This window comes from Podarcis erhardii (assembly GCF_964252035.2).
Source record: "Podarcis erhardii genome assembly, chromosome: 5".
NCBI classification, from domain to species: Eukaryota; Metazoa; Chordata; class Lepidosauria; order Squamata; family Lacertidae; genus Podarcis; species Podarcis erhardii.
In genome coordinates, this window is record NC_138509.1 from 55,741,017 (window position 1) to 55,761,905 (window position 20,889).

The 20,889-nt window shown below is 44.5% G+C and overlaps 1 protein-coding gene across 7 annotated transcripts in view; it reads left to right on the forward strand.

Moving 5' to 3' along the window:
- Positions 1 to 20,889, forward strand: part of SH3PXD2A (SH3 and PX domains 2A) — a 259,240-nt gene that overhangs the window by 41,846 nt on the left and 196,505 nt on the right. The window contains exon 1 of one of the 7 annotated variants that reach the window (XM_081863408.1): positions 12,900 to 14,413. The exons of the other annotated variants lie outside the window; for them this stretch is intronic. Coding sequence (XP_081719534.1) covers positions 14,378 to 14,413 — 36 coding nt within the window. The 5' untranslated portion in view covers positions 12,900 to 14,377. Of the gene's footprint in view, positions 1 to 12,899; positions 14,414 to 20,889 lie in introns of those variants that run through there. 7 annotated transcript variants of the gene reach the window in all.

Sequence of the window (20,889 nt, forward strand, 5' to 3'; positions counted from 1 at the left end):
ATAAAGAATTTTACAGTGTGTCAGGAGGGGTTAAAGTGCTGCAGGGATTTTTGGAGGGTGAATATGAAACTTTGCATGTTGCTCCTAAGATTGTCTTGATTATTTATAGAGCTCCAATGAACAGCTGAGTGCTGAATGACATATTAAACAAAAAAATGTTACCATAAAACCTATAATTGCTTGCTATAATGCTGTACTTCCTTCCAAGTCAGCTTGAAGCGTTGCTGTCATGGCACCAGACGCTTGCTGATCATTGTTATGCAATGCCCTCGTTATAAACATCCACATTCTGGTTACAGAAAACCTTAACATTGCAATTAAAAGTTTACATAGCACTTTCAAAAGTGTTTTACCGTGTTAAACTTCATTGACGTGGCAACCTTGCAAGACAGAGCAGTATTCTCATTTTATATAAGGGGGACTGCCACTGAAAGATCCTGCAAAGCTGTGGATGTGGTGAGATTTGAGCCCAGGTGTCCTCTGTCCCCCCCCCCCATTTTCTTCTGCCCTTTGACCACATTTGCTGCCCGGGACTCAAAGCCAGGGGTTGGGAACCTGTGGCCTTCCGTATGTTGTTATTATTTATTAAATTTGCATACGGCTCCTCATTCAAGGATCCCAGGGCGGTTCACAACAGAAAAATACAAAATGAGAATACAAAATACATCATAAAACAAAACAGCATGGCAAATCTTGTTGTCACATAGATTTTGTTCTCAGGCTTTGCTTCCTTCCATCCTTTTCTCCAGAAGAGTTGGTGTCAGTTTTAATATTAGTGTGCTAACCTTTTGACCCCATGTTGGCAACATCGTAAGCTTTTTCTCAGAATGTCTTCAACGGCCATGAGTAATAACCTTTTAAGTTTCTTTCTTTAAACCAGCAGTCCTAACATACTATTTATTTCTGCACTCCACTGCTATATACAGTTTCAAACTGTGTTCCAGAACACCCTGGGGCTTTTTGGAGATTTAGTACAGGTCTCCCAAGATTTGTCATGGAGAACAATCAACCCTAAAAGATAGCTTACCTGTCACTTGCTACTCAGCTTCCACTGCAGGAGAATACTAGGGATGTTCTTGAGAAGGGAGCATATACCTACATTTGCAATCAATTCTGAGGACTGATTTAGACTGGCAAGGTTCTGAAATGGTACTACAGTGGTACCTCGGGTTACAAACACTTTGGGTTACAGACTCCGCTAACCTGGAAGTAGTACCTTGGGTTAAGAACTTTACCTCAGGATGAGAAAAGAAATTGCACCGCGGCAGCAGTGGGAGGCCTCACTAGCTAAAGTGGTACCTTAGGTTAAGAACGGTTTCAGGTTAAGAACGGACCTCCGGAATGAATTAAGTTCGTAACCAAAGGTACCACTGTATATGGTTGGCAGTAATTTTTTTCCAGGAGGGAAAGGATTCACATTTCTGACACCCCCACCACACTCTCATTTGGGTCCTTCCACCATCCCTGAGTGGAAGGCAGACAATAAATAAATTGCATCTGTCCAGCTGGTGGTGTGGTATGAGATCCATTGCGGGGATGCGGGGGAATCTGGTTCAGTCAGGAAAGAACCGCAGGCTTGTGGAACATCACCTGCAGCTAGGACTGGCCCTGATATTAGGCAGAATGAGGTGGCTGCCTCAGGCAGCTTTGGGGCATCATTAAAGAGCAGCAAATGGTTTATTTATTTATTATTTTTGCATTTCCTGCCTCGGTTGCAAAAATAACTTCACCGGCCTTGGGGACTGTGTCTATTGCCTTGGGGATTGGGGATGCTGTTTGCCACACTGCCTCTGATGGCAAAGTGCCTGGGGCCAGCCCTGCACACAACTCTTCATTTCACTCTTCTTGTGGGCCTGTGGCCTGATACTCCAAGAACCCGAGAAGACGCTGGGACCAGAAGTTGAACTACAGCATGCCTGGAAGTGCACACAGACGCAGCTAATAGACGAAAGCTGAGGGCCTACCCTTCTGCAATTCTCTTATCCTCCAAAGGGAAATATTGCTACATGCAGGGCAATAAGGGTTGCTTAAGCATATACATAGAACAGGGAGGCCAGATGTCAAAGAAGACTGGGGATTTTTTTGGACTTTTTAATATGTGTGTAGAAGAAGGAATTTTGCATTACAAACTACACCTTTTGAAACTGCTTAGAGGACTTTAGTTTGAGTAAGCAGTGTATAAATTTTGTTGGATAAATAAATATTTTCTTTTGCATAGCTATTAAAGGCACAGGAGCCCCATCCTGATCTGCATCTGACCATTCTAACACGGAAGCAGGAGTAGGAACAAGCTTTGCTTTCACCCACTTTCTACATTCAATTCTTAACTAATACATATACCTGGTTCCAGAGTGAAAGGTGATTGTCACTCCCCACACCATGCTCTGGATGGACTGTTTGCTTTATTTTATGTTGGTTGTGCAAGTTTTTCTGCTTTAAAAATGGATGCTTTATTTTTAAAGTTTAAAATTGGCTCCGATAAGGGGGAGTTGACTTTGTGAGCGGCACAAAGGCCGACCAATCGCTGTGCACAGCCCTAGGTAAAGCTAAAGGTAGGGACACGGGTGGCGCTGTGGGTTAAAGCCTCAGTGCCTAGGACTTGCCGATCGAAAGGTCGGCGGTTCGAATCCCCGCGGCGGGGTGCGCTCCCGTCGCTCGGTCCCAGCGCCTGCCAACCTAGCAGTTCGAAAGCACCCTCGGGTGCAAGTAGATAAATAGGAACCGCTTACTAGCGGGAAGGTAAACGGCGTTCCGTGCGCTGTGCTGGCTTGCCAGATGCAGCTTTTCACGCTGGCCACGTGACCTGGAAGTGTCTGCGGACAGCGCTGGCTCCCGGCCATTAGAGTGAGATGAGCGCACAACCCTAGAGTCTGTCAAGACTGACTCCGATAAGGGGGAGTTGACTTTGTGAGCGGCACAAAGGCTGACCAATCGCTGTGCACAGCCCTACTTTGAAATAAATCCTCCTGACTGACTCTAAGGCCAGCCAATCAGTTTCTGTGCATGTGGTCATGAGCCGATCCAGGCAAGATCATATATGTGGTGCAACTATGGTGAATGTGCTTCTGCAGTGGCTTTAGCACTGAACTTTCCCAAGTGTGTCACACTTGGGCTAAAGAAACTCCCTTTACTGCTAGGTCTATAGAACGGGGGGGGGGGGGGGACACTAAGCATTTAATGGCAGAGGGGAAGAATGAGCCAATTAATGCCAGAAGCAAAAAGGGGCTTATCTTAACTGGTTTAATTGTTTGTTTTAAATACTGGTTTTCCTTGAGATATTCTAGCAGTACACCTTAGATTACCACCCCACCCTGGGAACACATCATTATCTCTGATGCATAAAGCCCAACTGTTTATCATTCCTGTTTCCACCATTGTTTTAAACATTCTCCTTTGGAAAACAGTCTATCTTGCTTCCAGTTTTTGTTTTTTGAGCAAACCAAACAAACAAAAGCAAGGTATGTAGGAGGAAATTGTCTACCATACTGCAACAGAATAGCAAATATATTTGCCCGGAGTCTCACTGGTAGCTGTGGTACTTGGTTTTTGTCAAAGGCTTTAGTGCAATACATAAGTCAGGCATTGTCCCAACACTTGATATGCCACCAAAGCTCCCTTTTTGAAGAGTGGGGTGGGTGCAATTCTGTGCTTGTTTGGTGTCCTGAGCAACAGGACTGGGAAAGCAAGTGGGCACTCTTCTAGGTGAGCTGAGCTTGTTGAGTCTGTTTGTGCTAGTGCACCGAAGGAAGCAGTGTCAAAGGAGCGGACTCACTGTCTGATCCAGTCCCAGGTTCCTCCCTGGGCAGGGGTGGCTCTTCTGTGGCAGGAGTTGTGCTGGAGTCTTCTGTGACATGACATTTGGGGTATTGGGTAGCATTGTGATAGGTTGTTCTTTTAGCATTCTGCTGAGCCCCTCCCCTGAATTTTGGTTGGCACTTCCCAACCTCCTGTGCTCCTCCCACTTCAACCCACCAAGATGCTTCCACAGGACTCCTGGCATAATGGAGAAAACCCTTTATTTTCCCCACTGGCCACTAATGAAATTCTCTCTGGACTAGCAAGTTGCAAGCACTTCTGTTCTCTCCATTTATCTGTTACTCAAAACAGATGCTGACTCCCAGTAGTGGCTGAGCATGTGAGGAGGAATCCCCGGGCTTTGTACATAGCATACATTCAAAACACATGAGTTCCCCCAAAGAATCCTGGGAGTTGTAGTTTATCCCTCATAGAGCTTAGTTCTCAGTACACTTAACAAACTACATTGGGGGGGGGGAGTGTCATGGTATGTATGCACCCTGGTTCCAACCTCCTTTCAGTCTTAGATTGCTTTCAGCAAGCTACTAGGTCTCAGACCAAGCCCTGGTCCATTATTTGCAAGTATAGTGGTACCTCAGGTTAAGTACTTAATTTGTTCCAGAGGTCTGTACTTAACCTGAAACTGTTCTTAACCTGAAGCACCACTTTAGCCAATGGGGCCTCCCGCTGCTGCCGCACCACCGGAGCACGATTTCTGTTCTCATCCTGAAGCAAAGTTCTTAACCTGAGGTACTATTTCTGGGTTAGTGGAGTCTGCATCCTGAAGCGTATGTAACTTGAAGCGTATGTAACCCAAGGTACCATTGTATTTGTATTTGGATGACCTGAAGCCCCAGTTGGATCTAGTGGAACTTCTCTCCCAGGTCAAATAGCAGCTGGGAGAGAATCTTAAGCATGGCTGTGTTGGGAGAAATTGTTATCCACCACTACCCCAAGCTTGATAGTTTGAAGCCTCATCAGGATAGCACAGAGAGAGGTGTTCCTTCAAATGTCTGGGTCCTAGCCAAACATGGAGTTTGTAAATCAAATTCCAGTTGTATTATGGAGCAGTTAGAGGCTTTGGACCACAAGGATTCCTGAAGTGTGGGGCCAATCATATTACCGTATTTTTCCTTCTATAACACGCAGATTTTTTCTCCTAAAAAGGAAGGGGAAATGTCTGTGCGTGTTATTGAGCGAATGTGTGGTCCCTGGAGCCAAATGGCGCGAGGTGAGGCAAAAAAAATCAAATCGCGCGTCTTGGAGAAGGGAAAACTGAAAAGAGGAAGTGGCTGCTTTCCTGCATTCTGCCTCAGGGTCTTACTGCCCACCCATCTCTATTTCCTTGCTGTGTTTGCTCAAACGGAACAAAGAGCAGGGAAAGCCCCTCCCCTCCAGGCTGTGCTCCGTGCTGCTGAAAACATGCAGGAGGGGGAGAGAGAGAGAGAGCGCTCGAGCTGGCTGGCTTGGGTGGGTAGGTGAGGGAAAACTTTTGCCTTCCTTTCCTCCCGTTTATACCCCTCTCCTGCATTCTTAGCCAGCTGCTTCTCTGCACACCCCTCTCGTGCTCCTTGTCCGTTCTGTGTTTTTCCTTCCCTCCCCACTTAAAATGTGGTTAAAAAGCATGGATCCTCAGGATCTTTGCATTGGGTCACCCCAAATTCACCATCGGATCACATAGCATGTCCATGGCTACAGCCTGCCCCCCAAAAATCACACACCCACTGTTGCCTGGGGCTGCAGTGGTGCAAAAACGTGGTTAAAAAGCATGGATCCTCAGGATCTTTGCATTGGGTCAGCCCAAATTCACCATCAGATCACATAGCATGTCCATGGCTACAGCCTGCCCCCCCCAAAATCACGCACCCACTGTTGCCTGGGGCTGCAATGGTGCAAAAACGTGGTTAAAAAGCATGGATCTACATGGATCCTCAGGATCTTTGCATTAGGTCACCCCAAATTCACCATCAGATCACATAGCATGTCCATGGCTACAGCCTGCCCCCCAAAAATCACGCACCCACTGTTGCCTGGGGCTGCAATGGTGCAAAAACGTGGTTGCAAAACATGGATCCACATGGATCCTCAGGATCTTTGCATTGGATCAGCCCAAATTCACCATCAGAGCACATAGCATGTCCATGGCTACAGCCTGCCCCCCAAAATCACGCACCCACTGTTGCCTGGGGCTGCAATGGTGCAAAAACGTGGTTAAAAAGCATGGATGCACAGGGATTCTCAGGATTTTTGCATTGGGTCACCCCAAATTCACCATCAGATCACATGTCTGTGGCCACAGCATGAAGCACAAAAATGATACATCCACTGTTTCATTCAGAATGTTTTTTCCCTTGTTTTCCTCCTCTAAAAACGAAGTGCGTGTTATGGTCAGGTGCGTGTTATAGAGCGAAAAATACGGTAGTCTGTTTTCTTCTGCTGTCAGACTCCTCTCTTGAATGGGTAATCCTGGGCATGTTTGCCTGGGATCAAGTCCCAGTGAGTCTTGTTCCTGGGTATAAAATTACAACCTAAACACAGTTACCCCCATAACAGGAGAAAGGAAAGAACAATCATATTGGTATTGCAGAACAACTGGAAACATTATCAAATCCTAGAAGGTATCGTACCCCTTTTAAATCTTACCTTCTAGCAATTGTCAAGGGTTTTGAATTGTGTTTCAGTCATCTGTTGCAAAAAGAGCTACCCTTGTGGCTTGTTATGCTTGAGAAGATGATTAGCAGGTTTCAAGGAATTCTATACTCTCCTCCACCTCCCAAAACTCTAGCTACTTGACAAGCACATTAATAAAGCACTCTTAGGCTACCTGATGGCTATCCGTTTAGCTTCAAGGTAGTGAAGGTGGCAATTGCCCTTGAGGGAGTACCAAGGATGTAAAGATCAAGCACAAAAAGAGGTGTAGCAGTGAGATGAAACTGGAATTGACACCCACTTTGCTGCTACATACCAGAACTGGGAAGAGAGGCAGTGGCAAACACAGTGGGAGAAGTGCCAGGTTGTGAGTTTGCATTGTGCTGTTGTTGCTGCTTTGTCCCTTCCCTTCTCCATGCAGTGACAACAACATGGGGATCTGGAGATCAAGTGAGCACTGCTGCCCCAGCCTACTATCTGCTATGGTCAACTAGGCATACCACCCCATGTCTAGTGAAAGAGTGCAACATGCTTACTTTTGCAAAACTTAAGAGTGCCTCCAGACTGTCACTGTTTTAAGGGAAGGATTCAAGCACACACATTGTGCAAATTTTAGGTTTGCACAATGAAAGTGGGACAAAAGGCTCTGCTGCCCTAGCACAACAAATCATCTTTTTAAAACCTGAATTTTTGCAGTTTAGAAAGTGACAGGAAAATGTATTGAAAAGTGTAGGCTGTAACCTAACTGCTGCATTAGCTTGTGCAAGCGTATCAGGATGAGTAAATGTGTGGTCTGGAGGGGGCCTTCATTCACCCTCCCTGCTTGTCTTGTGACCATTGGGAGAACAGTGGGTAGCTTTCCCAAACAGCTATACATTATGCTGCTTCATTGTAAGGCTGACCCTAAATAAAATGTTACCACTCCTCACTGACACCTGCAGATTTCTGGAGACAGATGAGCACTGGATATGTCTATTCCAATGAAACTTTATAATGGTTTACTAGTTCTGGAAAAATTAAATTTGCAGGCCAGGTGCTGCTTTCTATACACTGAAAAGAGAGGCCAAGACTGGAGATATACAATCATGCTGAAGCTCAGGGGTGCAAATTATGCTTGATTGCTTGATTGCACTCTTAGGGTCTCTGGATTTACACTTTAGAATGTTGGTCTGGAAAACCCATCTTCTAGAGTGGTAGACTGTGTAGGGAAGCCAAGATCTGGTCCCGTAGGAAATGCAGGGGAGCTCTAGGAGGGGCTGAAATACAAACTGTAAATTGGTTCAGATTTCAAGCAAGAAAGCAGCACATAAAGAACAAATCTGTCTGGGACGTGCAGTTTCTGCATTAGGGAGGGTGTAGCAAGTTCCATTATTAGATACTGCTATCTAAGGGTTTGAGATAAGGCAGCTTAATTTGGGTGTCTTGGCAGATAGAAGTTTGGGTAATCTTGTAGATAAGAGAACCAGGAGACATTCAAGCAGGATGTTGAAGTGATGCCCCCAATGCACAAGAGACCCTACACCTACAGAGAGCCCTGGTTGTGCCCTGAAAGTTCACAGCTGTTCTCACTGTGACTCAGTTCACATTAAATGTTTCCTGTTAAATGGCCAGCTGAAGATGGTTTCTTCAAAACTTAAAGCCACACTGTGTGCACCATATAGAATCTCTTCCCAGCTCAGAAAACCCTCTTTCTGATTTGAAAGTTATCTCCCGCATATGGGTGATGATGAAAGAGACTTAAGCAATGAGTACAACATTTAAAATCCAATGTAAACATGAGTTCATCCTCTCCACACCGGTCCTGCACATTGTTCTGGTGATGGAGATGCTGCTGGCCAGGCCACAACTCTATACCCCTCTACTCAGCAATATGTTCCATTGAGTTTAGTGGGGCTTCCAGGTAAATGGGTATAGGATTGATAATTTAAGGCTATGCTTGCTTTGACTGCATGTATTAGACTTGTATATCGTTTCATACTGAAAGAGTCTCAAAGCGATTCCATATATGTGGAATGAGTAAATAAAACAAGCATAATAAAATACAAGAAACACAATAAAACATAACAAAAATATATTAAGCAATGCACAACATCAGTACAGCAACAATTATATGAGCACACACACACACTGGATTGAATAGTTAAAAACAACAATATAATTAAAGCTATCCATATGCCTGGCAGAAGAAACAAGTTCTACCTCACAGTGAAATGAAAGTAAAGTTGGCTGCAGGCATAGCTCCCTAGAGAGAGCATTCCAAAGACAAAAGGGGCCAATGCAGAGAAGGAGCACTCTGCCCTGTGGGGGAGCACTCTTGAAGAGTACTGCTCATCTCACATTTGAAAGATGGAAATCTCATGGGCGCAGCCAGGATTTATGTTGGGGGGGGCAGGTGTCATGTTAGGGGGAGCAGGCTTCATGTTATGGGGGCAGAACCTCAGTTGGTTAAGTATTTCTATTTACTCCCCACTTCGCTATGCCCATGGAAAATAGAGTGGTTCTGAACAGTAGTGCAACTTAGCCAGCCAAGAGAGAAGAGCTGGCAGCAACAACCAATGACTCAGTTATGAGGCTGGATGAGACGGAAAGGCAAGTAGATTATGCAATAGGAAGTGATGGGTGACTTTCAGCATTAGGCTGTTGGTTCCTTTAGACTTCGGAATGACAGAAAAACCAGTGCCACAATGTTTTCCTTCTACTTGAAGGTTATGGATTGATTACGCTGCCTTATACTGAGCCAACTCGTTGGTACATTTAGTTTATCACTGTCTACTCTCTGAGCGGTTGACTCCTGGGGCTTGGGCAGATGTTCTTCCAGCCCTGGTGCCTCTTATCCTTTAACTCCAGATGTTGTTGGACTACATTTCCTGCCATTGCCATGTTGGCTGGTGTTGATGGGACTTGGAATCCAGTAAAGAACATCTGGAGGGCCACAGGTTCTCCACCCCTGCTTTAATTGGAGAATGAACCCAATGCTGCCTGCATGGATAGCATGTGCTTTACTACTGCAGCTCCCTGGACAGAGTTGGGTAGGGCACCACTGCACTCCCAGCTTCCAAACACAGCAGGTCACTGTTGCTTACCGGAGGGTGAGGAGTGAGGCACAGGGAGCTCCTGGCTGTGCAGGTACATAATTGAATTGGCTCTGCCACACTGCACAGCCCTGAGCTCCCTGCACCTCCCTCTCTGTCTCCAGTAAATGCTAGTGGCGTGCTGTGTTTGGAAGCCAGGAGATCAGTGGTACGCCACCCACGTCACCACATGAGCCACTACTGCTCTACAGCTGAGCTGTAGCCCCATGCCTCGAGAATGCAGGAACTGTTTAGGCCCTGTATACAGCATACATTTAAAGCAAACTTAACATGACTTACCCCAAAGAATCCTGGGAACTGTAGTGCACCCCTAACAGCGCTACAGTTCCCAGCAACCTTGACCACAAAGTTACAGTTCCCAGGATTCTTTGCAGTAAGTCATGTGCTTTAAATGTATGGTGTGTACACCACCCTAGTCAATCTAGTATTACCTTTGTTGTTTTTAAGATGGAAGTTCAAGTGACCACTTTTGACTGCATGAAGATACATGGATGGAGAAAGCTTCATCAGTTAAATTTCTGCTTGTCAGGCAGGTGTCAAAGGCAGGTAGAACAATAGTACTTTGTCAGTTCTCACTGGGCACAATAGCATTACAATTACATTCAAGGTCAGAAAAATATCACAATTCAGGGTGTGTGTTTTTTTAAAGATGACAACACAAATTGTCTTGGAATGCAACAGTTTTGCAGTAAAATTGTCTGGATTCTCTTAAATAAATGAGTGAAAGAATGATGACAAATCCTGGATATAGCTATTAAGGGAGCAGCCTTGGAGACAAGTGTTTTGCAGCATGAGACCTTGAAGAAGGATCCACATAAAAAGAACTCTGCATATGAAGGTTGCTGGAAAGTGTAGCTTTTGGCTCATGCTCCATCTTCTGATCAGAGCAAGATGCTGCCACGGTAGGCCTCATTAGCAAATCTTTACATATTGATGAGGAAGTATTTTTAGCACTGGGCAAAAGCTGCATAGAATCTTCAGACTTTAAAATGTGATTTTGTTTATGGCTATTATTTTCAGGACTGTTCTGCCTTCCAGTATAATCACTGGCAGATGAGTTTTACCTAAACATCAAGTTTTGAGTAAGAATTAAAGGTTGTGCCTGGACTATTGCATTTTAAAATCTGGGTTGCTCTAGAGGCTTGTTGGTAGTCAAATAATAAACTTATTTGTATGTGGAGAGAAGAAGAAGAGTTTGGATTTGATATCCCGCTTTATCACTACCCTAAGGAGTCTCAAAGCGGCTAACATTCTCCTTTCCCTTCCTCCCCCACAACAAACACTCTGTGAGGTGAGTGAGGCTGAGAGACTTCAAAGAAGTGTGACTAGCCAAGGTCACCCAGCAGCTGCATGTGGAGGAGCAGAGACGTGAACCCGGTTCCCCAGATTACGAATCTACCGTTCTTAACCACTACACCACACTAGCTCTCTAGTGTGAGAGAGCATTTGGTTCACTGCACTAAAATATTCCACATTTTACAACTAGATAAAGTGCTAAAGTTTTGAAGGTATATTCCTCTGTCTTGCATGATACAGTAACAGGTGGCTGTAATTTTAGTGATGCACCTTTAAATAGATCCTAAATCAGGGGTAGCCAATGTGGTAATCTCCAAAATGCTGCTTGGCTACAATTTCCATCAACCCTGACCATTGGACAGGGTGGCTGGGACTAGAGTCCAGCAACTTCTGAAGAGCACCACTTTGGCTTATTCCTGCTCTAAATACTGTGCATTATATCAGACATGTACTTCTGTAATGAATGGGACAAACTCCAGTATGGGGCTTAAACATATCCCAGGGGTGTGGAACCTGCAGTCCTGTGGATGTTGCTGCATCTCAACTCTCATCACTCTAGGGCTGATGAAGTCCAACAACATCTGGAGAGCCACAGGTTCCCCCATCCCTGACATCTTGAGAATGGATTTGTCACTTTGTACTCATAGTGATGCTGTGAGGACCTACATGTGGAAATTAGGTGGAAACCAAAAAAATCCCCTAGTTGATATGTCAGTGCGGTCCTAGGTCTATACAATCCAAATTGTATAGACAACTGATTCCAGTGAAACATTTGCACTTGTAGACTCTCATGCAGTCTCTTTTCAAAATCCAATCAGTGAACAACGCACAGGGTTATTTTGGAAGAGGCCCAAAGGCTAATTACATCAGATGGGAAATGAATGTATGTAGTTAGTGACCACAGGATGATGGTGCCAGCCAGGGAATTACGATGATGTATTAACTCCTTCACGGCGTAGTAAAAGAGCAAAACACACCCCAAGCCTCAATCGCAAGCCCCTCTGCTCAGCTAACTACTGTGTGCGCTCAGTTATTTATGGTACCAGAAAATGGCATGGCGCTCTCGCCCACAGCCCTAAAACACAATTCTGCTTTTGTACCGTGAATGCAGTCATTCACTTTTATGAAGGGTGCAGAGAACGAGATGAGAAGTGCCTGTTGTGCTCACATCCCTTGGCTTGCGATGAGAGACGCTCTTTGCTTTCAGAAATATCCAGCATAAGGTTATGGGGAGTTTATTTACATTATTATATATAAGTGCCGCTGGGAAATTGCCACAACAAGACTGGAAAAGTTACAGATGGACCTGTCAGTTGCAGTTCGTCCCCACCTCTTTTAATTTTAAGGTCACATTTTCCAACAAGGCTTGCATGTGCCATGTTTCTTCAAGCTGCTGGGTAGCAACGTCTTGTTTTGAAGCCTTTTCCAGGGTTTTGAGAGTGCCTGCATGACTTGATGTAACTGTGGGTGGGGAATAAACATACAGATGGGTGTGGGGTGTAAAAGGTTCTCAACCTCCAAACATTCTCAGTTGAAAACATTTTCGTCCATCGTAGGAACATAGCAAATTGCCATAGACTGAGTCAGACCATTGGTATATCTATCTCAGTATTGTCTATGCCAGCCTTGGGTCGTAGAATCATAGAATTGTAGTATTGGGAGAGACCCCTATGGTCATCTAGTCCAACCCCCTGCCATTCAGGAATCTCAACTAAAGTATCCATGACAGAAAGCCATCCAACAACCTCTGGCCATGTTGACTTGGTCATGTACACAGAATGAAAGATGATAGGATCCCCAAGGATGTGCTCTACGGGGAGCTGGCTTCAGATACATGGCCCATGGCAGACCAACTCTGTGTTACAAAGATGTCTGCAAATGTGACATGAAGACTGACAACATCAACCCCACTGTGTGGGAATCCCTTGGAGACAATTGCGGTGCCTGGAGATAGTCAGGTTCTGTTTCCACAGCAGTGACCAGAGAAGGAATGACTGCTGGGAGGAGCACAAAGATAGGAACGCCATGTGTCTGAAGCCAGCTCCCCGTAGCAGCAAATCAGGACCCCTTTATCTGCCCCATCTGCAGTAAAATATGTCTCTCCTGTATCAGTCTCTACAGCCACAGCAAGCACTGTAACTCTTCGGTGGTTTGACTTTACCCCTAAAGATGCACTCTTCCACTGTCTCTGGAGACAAACGGATGCGAACAACAACAACAACAACAGATAGGTTAGCTCAATGACTCTTGGCAGTGCAAAGGTCATTTACAAAAACTCTGTACTCTCTCTTGCACCCTAAATCTGTTCTGAGTTCCTCCTCAACTCTCCAGAAGAGCAGGAGAGGAGAGGGTGGGCAAGTTAGGTTGCACAAGTGGAATCATTGCACTAGTGGATCTACTTCATTGGATATTGACCATTGTGTTTGTTGTCAAGATGGAATATTGGACTAACTGCAGTTCTTGTGCGTGTGAGACACCAGGCAGTGTTTTTGTTGCAAGAAGAGGGCGACACTCCTCCTCTTAGCTCATTGTCCTCCAGGAGCTGGAGAAGGGAGAACTAATAGTGAAATAGCAGATGGCTACTCAACAGTGACAGTATGGCTGGTAGGGCTGTACAGCATCCTGCCTGAAACAGAGCCTCCCTAAGTCAGCAGATTTGCCTTGGCCCTTAATCAGGAGCAGAAAGTCTGGCTAGGTATGGAGCATTCTTCTTCAAGCTGGAGCCTGGAGCCCACAAAAAATGAAATAATACTAGTTTGAGGTGGGCAGGTGGCCTTGTCTCTCTCTTGCTTTTCTGCCAACTTTCTGACAAAAGGGCTCTAGTTCAGTGATACAGCATCTGCTTTGCATCTAGAAGATCCCAGGTTCAAAACCTGGTTTCTCCAGGTAGAGTTGGGAGGGACCCTCATCTGAAATCCTGGAGAATCATTCCCAGTCAGTGCAGACAACACTGAGTTAGATAGACCAAAGGTCTGATTCAGAATAAGGCCATTTTGAAAGCAAAAGAAAACTAATATTCAAATAATCCAGGATGGACTTCCACCTCCAACCCAGCTACCACCAGTCAGTATGTATAGTAGATAAAAATCCTCAGCTGTTTGGTCCCAGAGCTATACTTCTGAACATTTTCAAGGGCTGGCTAGTTAAGAACTTGTGTGACGTTCTATCTTTGCTATATTAAACTTTATTTTCTTTGGTTTATCTGTCACTTAAATGAGGCTCTCCAAATGTCTGAGGTGATGAGCTATTGTATACTGTTTGTGCCCCCTCCTTCTAGCGCCTTAAGATTTGTAGATCAGGTTGACACCCAATTCCTGTTTTCATTCTTGATGAGGGTGTGTAGGGAAAACCAGTGTGACCTGCACAGCTACTGTCTTTGAGCTTTCCTTCAGTATACGAAGCAGAAAGTTACATCAGGGTAAACAATGTGATGAGAAGTTTTTTTGCATGTGCAAAATAAATGAAGACAGGGAGAGATACCCTAGAAGCAACTTTATCTACTGGAAAAGGTTCTAAATCATCCTCCATCTACTAAGAAAAAGAAAATGATGAAAGGAAAGAGATTGTTTCGCAGGGCAAAGGTGAGTCTAATAATGCCCATTCTCTCTCTGCAGTCTGTTTTTGTCTTATCCACTTGCTGAGACAAACAAGCTCGTTTCTTTCTTTTCTCTAGAACCAAGGAGGGGTCTTAGCTACTGCTTGTTTAACTTAAAATCTCAAGACAAATTCCTCTCCCCCCATACTCTCTCTCTTTAATTTATTGGGTTTTACAATTTTATATTCATTGCAATACATATTATCTCATAAGAAAGTTATAATATTAAGAAAAAGTAAGGAAAAAGAAAAAAAGAAAAGAAACAATTCTGTAACTCTCCCCCTCCCCGACTTCCCTCATCTTCCCCTTTTGGTTTGTTACATTACAGTGGTACCTTGGGTTAAGAACTTAATTCGTTCCAGAGGTCTGTTCTTAACCCGAAACTGTTCTTAACCTGAGGTACCACTTTAGCTAATGTGGCCTCCTGCTGCCGCCGCTGCGCAATTTCTGTTCTCATCCTGAAGCAAAGTTCTTAACCCAAGGTACTATTTCTGGGTTAGCGGAGTCTGTAACCTGAATCGTCTGTAACCTGAAGTGTCTGTAACCCGAGGTACTACTGTAATAGTTGTATTCTGCATGTATACATACTATTCCTTGTTGTTACATTGTCATCCTCCATTTTTTTAAATCAATAAAGTTGTGAAAGTTTATTCAAATCCTGCCAATGAGTCCATTTCTTTTTGTTGTTTCTGCAAATAATTTGTAAAAGGTTCCCATTCTTTTTTCAAGTCACTATTGTCTCATGTAATTTGTCTGTTAACTTTGCTAATTCTGCATAGTCCATCAGTTTTTCTTGCCATTTTTCTTTCGTTGCTATTTCTCCAGATTTCCTATTCTGAGCTATTAGGATTCTTGCCGCAGTTGTCGCATACATGAATAATTTACATTTCCCTTTTGGTAGATCTTGACCTAAAATACCTATTAAAAAGGCTTCTGGTTTTTTTACAAATGGCATTTTAAAATGGCATTTCTTCCTATGTACGCTTGTGGGTATTTAGCTTCTGTGGAGCTCCATTGTTTACATCCACCTTTGCCTCTCCAAAGAGTTGTAAGCAGCTGGGTAGAAATATCCACCCTGCTTGGATTCAGAACCAAACATTTCTTTATTGGTTGGGAATATGAATGTTTCACATCCTTGACCAATGCAAACCTCATTAGGCTATGTCTAGTTTACAGCAACTTAAAGATACCCACTGTTGGTGCCTGATACTTCTACAGTGGTGCCCCGCAAGACGAATGCCTCGCTAAACGAAAAACCCGCAAGACGAAAGGGTTTTCCGATTTTTAGCGGCTTCGCAAGACAAATTTCCCTATGGGCTTGCTTAGCAAGACGAAAATCGTGAAGCTGAGGCTCCAATACTTTAGCTACCTCATGAGAAGAGAAGACTCCCTGGAAAAGACCCTGGAAAAGACTTCCTGCTTAGTGTGATGAAGAGGAAAGCGGCTCCAACTTCTTCTTTAATACCACAGCTGTAGTCAATATGCCGCACAATCGAACCTGTTTTTGTTTTGTCACTCGGTGTTCTAAATCCCCTGTTACTTTTGTTATCCCCATTTTTTCAAAGTATTCGCCCAGGACGACATCTACTTTTACCTCCCCACCCCCATTTTATGTTGTTATTTCTATGTATATTATGCTATGGCCACATGGCTAATGCAATAAAATCGATTGACCCTGATGTTGGGAAAGATTGAGGGCACAAGAAGAAGGGGATGACAGAGGACAAGATGGCTAGACAGCGTTCTCGAAGCTACAAACATGAGTCTGACCAAACTGCGGGAGGCAGTGGAAGATAGGAGTGCCTGGTGTGCTCTGGTCCATGGGGTCACGAAGAGTCGGACACGACTAAACGACTAAACAACAACTTCGATGTGCTTTCGAACTGCTAGGTTGGCAGGAATAGGCACCAAGCAATGGGAGCTCACCCCGTCGCAGGGATTCAAAATACCGACCTTCTGATTGGCAAGTCCTAGGTTCTGTGGTTTAACCCACAGCGCCACCCGCGTCCCTCCCCAGGAAGTTGCTCCATGTCAAATGTGGGATTTTACAGCACATTCCTATACAGTATGTATCTGCTCATAAGTAAGTCCCGTAGAGTTTGATGGGTCTTCTCAGGAAAGTAGGTGTAGGATTGCTGTCTTAGGGAGTTTGGATATATTGTGATACTGTCCTTGAAGTGCATAAAAAGAGGGTTAGGTCTGTCTGCCACCAATATAGGTCAGTATAACAAAATTAAGCTTATGAAGAAATGTGCAACACGGCACAATTGCATCCACCTCTTGAGCTTCCAGTGACAAAGATATTTCCAAGAGTATACCTTGTCAGAACAAGCTCTCTAGCCATTTCCACTTCTGAGATCCACCGACATCCAGGACCTCTGGCTTGTCAGGATTCAGGTTCATTTTTGTTTGCCCTCTTTCAACCCCTTCTCATCACGGGCATTAGTCCAGTATCTGCATAGCCTCACATGATTCAGATGATACAGAGTGATACAGCTGAGTTTCCTTAGTATCCTGATGACCTAACTCAGCAGCTTCATATTATTACCTGTTACCCCAATCTCTGCACAGCGGTAGCAAGATTCCAAGGATCTTGACACTTAGAATCATACAATTGTAGAGTTGGAAGGGACCCTGAGGATCATCCAGTCCAACCCCCTGCAACGCAGGAATATACAGCTTTCCCAGAGGGGAATCAAACCTGCAACCTTGGCATTATCAGCACCATTCTCTAACCAACCGAGTTAACCAGGTTTGTGTTCCTTTGAAATGAGGCATGGTGTAAATTTCTTTAATAAATATGGTTTATTTACACATATATGCACCTGAGTTTAGGTGGAGGGCGTGCAAACCCCTAAAAAATGCACTTTGTTGCTCCCTTATAGCTTCAGCAAACTTGGGTCCAGAGCAGAAGCCGGTCATGCTCGATGGTCTCTGTGTACTGCCTTTCCCAGCCAATGTACATGGAGTTCTCCCTGCTTCCTCCAGATCTTTATTTTAAAAGGACACCCTTTTTTCCTGTGGTGACATAATGTTCCCTGATATCCTAGCAACCTTCCCCTCACAGCTTACATCATTTGAACACTGAAATCCTAAACCTGACCTTTGTCTCTGCGCACCATCCCCTCCTTGGAGGATCACATCACATTCGTATCAATCACCTATTACCTTCCTTTGTAGTACATGATAGTTCTTTTCCCCAGGTGATTTCTGGCAAAGAAACTGATTCAACCTTCGTTTTTAGATTGCTAAGCTCTCACACCTGGGTGAAGACTTCAAGCATTTAGTGATCTCCTACATTTACTAGCTCTAAAAAATTTTGGGAGGGAATCTGGTACCCAGGACTTTTAGAGGAATCTGCCTCCACTCCGCAAATTCATAACAATATCAATATTAAAAAGCATAGGACCTTGTAGGTCCCCAAAACAAAATTGTCATAGGCTGAACATAAATCACCACCACCACTCTCTGAAATTGAACTAGGTAAGGATATACACACATGTAGAAGTTACATGTGTTTTATTTCTTTTTAGCTACTGTTGATTTTAACCCTTCTTTTGAATATTTAAAAATACCCATTTCAAACTCTTTTTTTATTGAAAATTGTAATGTTTCACTTTGCATTTTTGTAAGCAGCTTAAAGGTTTTCTAACGATCAAACAGTATATAAAACTTGATAAAGACATGGTATAACAACAACAGCAACAACATTAGTTCTGGGGTCAAGTGGCTAATAAAACTACGAACCACATGCTCAGCCCCCCTTGAATGTGTGAATTTTAGGTCAACAGATCATTCAAACTCAATTTCCTTAGCATAATTGAATACTGTAGTGATTGTGAGGCACAGATGAGAAAATATAAGAAGGAGGACAGATGGGGGAGTGCCCCCCCAGGGGTCTTGTATGACACAGCCTATTTGTAAAGATGCAGCATGAGCCTTCTGCACTTGGTATCTTTTTCTGCTCTAATCAGTGGCAAGTTTCTTTGAAGTCAAGCTCTTTGAAATTCACTCTCCCTTGTCTCAGCTCTGATTAAAAAACAACACAAAGTGTAAGGCTGATCAGGTAAGCAAGGAGAGAGGATACATGGGGTGGGGGGGATCCAGGTAAACAAAAAGTCCAGGTAAACAATTATTTGTCAAGCGCCTAAATTTATAGTTTGTTGGGCAGGAAGGGAGTGTCTCATTTGGATCTTAGTGCAATTAGCATGCTCAGCAGAGATACTGATGCAGGTGTCTTGCAGGAAAGCAAGGAGTTGTTTGTGGATCAAAGGAGAAACATAATAAGTGAAAATTTTCTTTAACATACATTGTGGGACCAAAGGGCAACTTAGTTTAGAAAGCTTAACATTTTGATCTCCTGCAAGTTTGACATACTAAGAAGGTGATTTGTAGCATATATGTATCATATCCTAGCCTTCCTTAGGGACGCGGGTGGCGCTGTGGGTAAAAGCCTCAGTGCCTAGGGCTTGCCGATCGAAAGGTCGGCGGTTCGAATCCCCGTGGCGGGGTGCGCTCCCGCTGCTCGGTCCCAGCGCCTGCCAACCTAGCAGTTCGAAAGCACCCCCGGGTGCAAGTAGATAAATAGGGACTGCTTACTGGCGGGAAGGTAAACGGCGGTTCGCCAGAGCAGCTTCGTCACGCTGGCCACGTGACCCGAAAGTGTCTGCAGACAGCGCTGGCCCCCAGCCTCTTGAGTGAGATGGGCGCACCAACCCCAGAGTCTGTCAAGACTGGCCCGTACGGGCAGGGGTACCTTTACCTTTACCTTTAGCCTTCCTTCAAGGAGTTAAGGACAGTGTACATAGCCTGATTTGTCCTTATTGCAAACCTGTAAAGGAGGGTAGGCTAAGGTTAGATAGAAATCCATATTGGTCTCACGAGTCAAAATCCAACACTCTGTCCATTGTTTTATAGTCAAGATGATTATAAAATAATTATACAGCACCAGCATATTTCAGCATTTGGCTCCACATGTCAACAGTATGACTGTGATGGTGACACAGTTGGAAGCCTCTCCCTGTTCTGGGCAAGTGTGAGCAATGCAAACACTGAGCTAATGATTAAAAGCAGCCAAGGGCCGTGAGGCAGGATGACACAGGCCTAACCTGAGAAGAGGACAGAGATGGAGGATGGATGCAGAAACAGCTCCAGCAGGAGAACCAGCAACTCAAGGAACTAAGTTTGAACAAGAGGCTTGTGGGAACATGCTCAGTTACTAATCTCAGTTGCCAAATGACACAAACACAACATACCAGGAAGATTTATGGGAAACACTTGTTTTCCAGCCAAAAATGTATCACTTAGAAGATGCTTAACCTGTGGAATGGGCCTTCCAAATGGTACAGGAACTAGGAGTTTGTGGTGCACCCGGAGTGGGGCAGGAGGGCCTTCTGACCTAAATGTAGAACAGATTGAGGTGAAGCTTCTGCCTGCATCTCCAGTGCTTGCTGCTTCCTAGCAATTAGCACATTAGAGGCAAACCACACCATGGCATGAGCAGCCAGGCTAGTGAATGCAGTCTCATCCTGTGCAGTGAAAGGGTGGAGAGCCGGAGGCTCGTCATCCTTCTCTGCCTGGCCCCTCCCCCTAGGCCACAGCCTCCCCATCTCTGTGTGTAAACCTCTGACATTTGCAGAGCTGGAATGGACAAAGGTAAGAGTCATACCTGTTGCTCAACTGGCTTCTGTTTCTGGTCCTGCCTGCTGCTGACATCCTCCCTCCAGGAGGTTGCTTGTGAAGGAATGCAGACCTTGTGCCAAAAAAGATTTCCTCCTATTGGTATTAGTGTGCAGGACTTGAATTGGATCCTTTTGCTTTAGAAGGTGCTGGTGGTGATGATGATGATGATGATGATCATCTGTTAGTGTTCCTTCTAGAAATAAAGGCATCATACGCTTTGAAAGGAGCATGACAAGAAAGTTGTGTTTGGAATCTCTAAAAACACCAGCAGGGCTGGGTGGAATGGTGCAGTAGCATCACTTTTGACTGCCCTTTCCTGCAAGTTATAACATTCCAAGGCTTATCTGTTGCAGTTTCTGTGCCTGTGTTGTGTTCTGAAGTTGTTGCAGCTCTTTAGACAACATCCTGTTTGAATTTTCAGAAAGGGATAGCCTGCAATTACTTTGTTCCTATGGCAGTTTAATTACTAGATCATTGAGTTTTCTCTGTTCTCATAGGGCTAAATGATAGACCAGGTACAAAAGCACTTTGAATTAGGGCGGAGCCTCTCTCTCTGTGAGATAGCAGTCCAGTAGGAGAGATAGCAGCTGGGCCTTACAGAGAAAGGTGTTTCCCTCACACACACCTTGTTGTTTTTATACTGCTCTGGACAAATTAGCACTGTCAACTTTTTATTTCTGGCAGGAGGCTGTAAATGAACCACTGTCTGACATGCAGAAATTTAGCAGGTGAAGCTGCTAAATTGTGCTAAAGGTTTCAGCTTGTTACATTTTAGCTGTT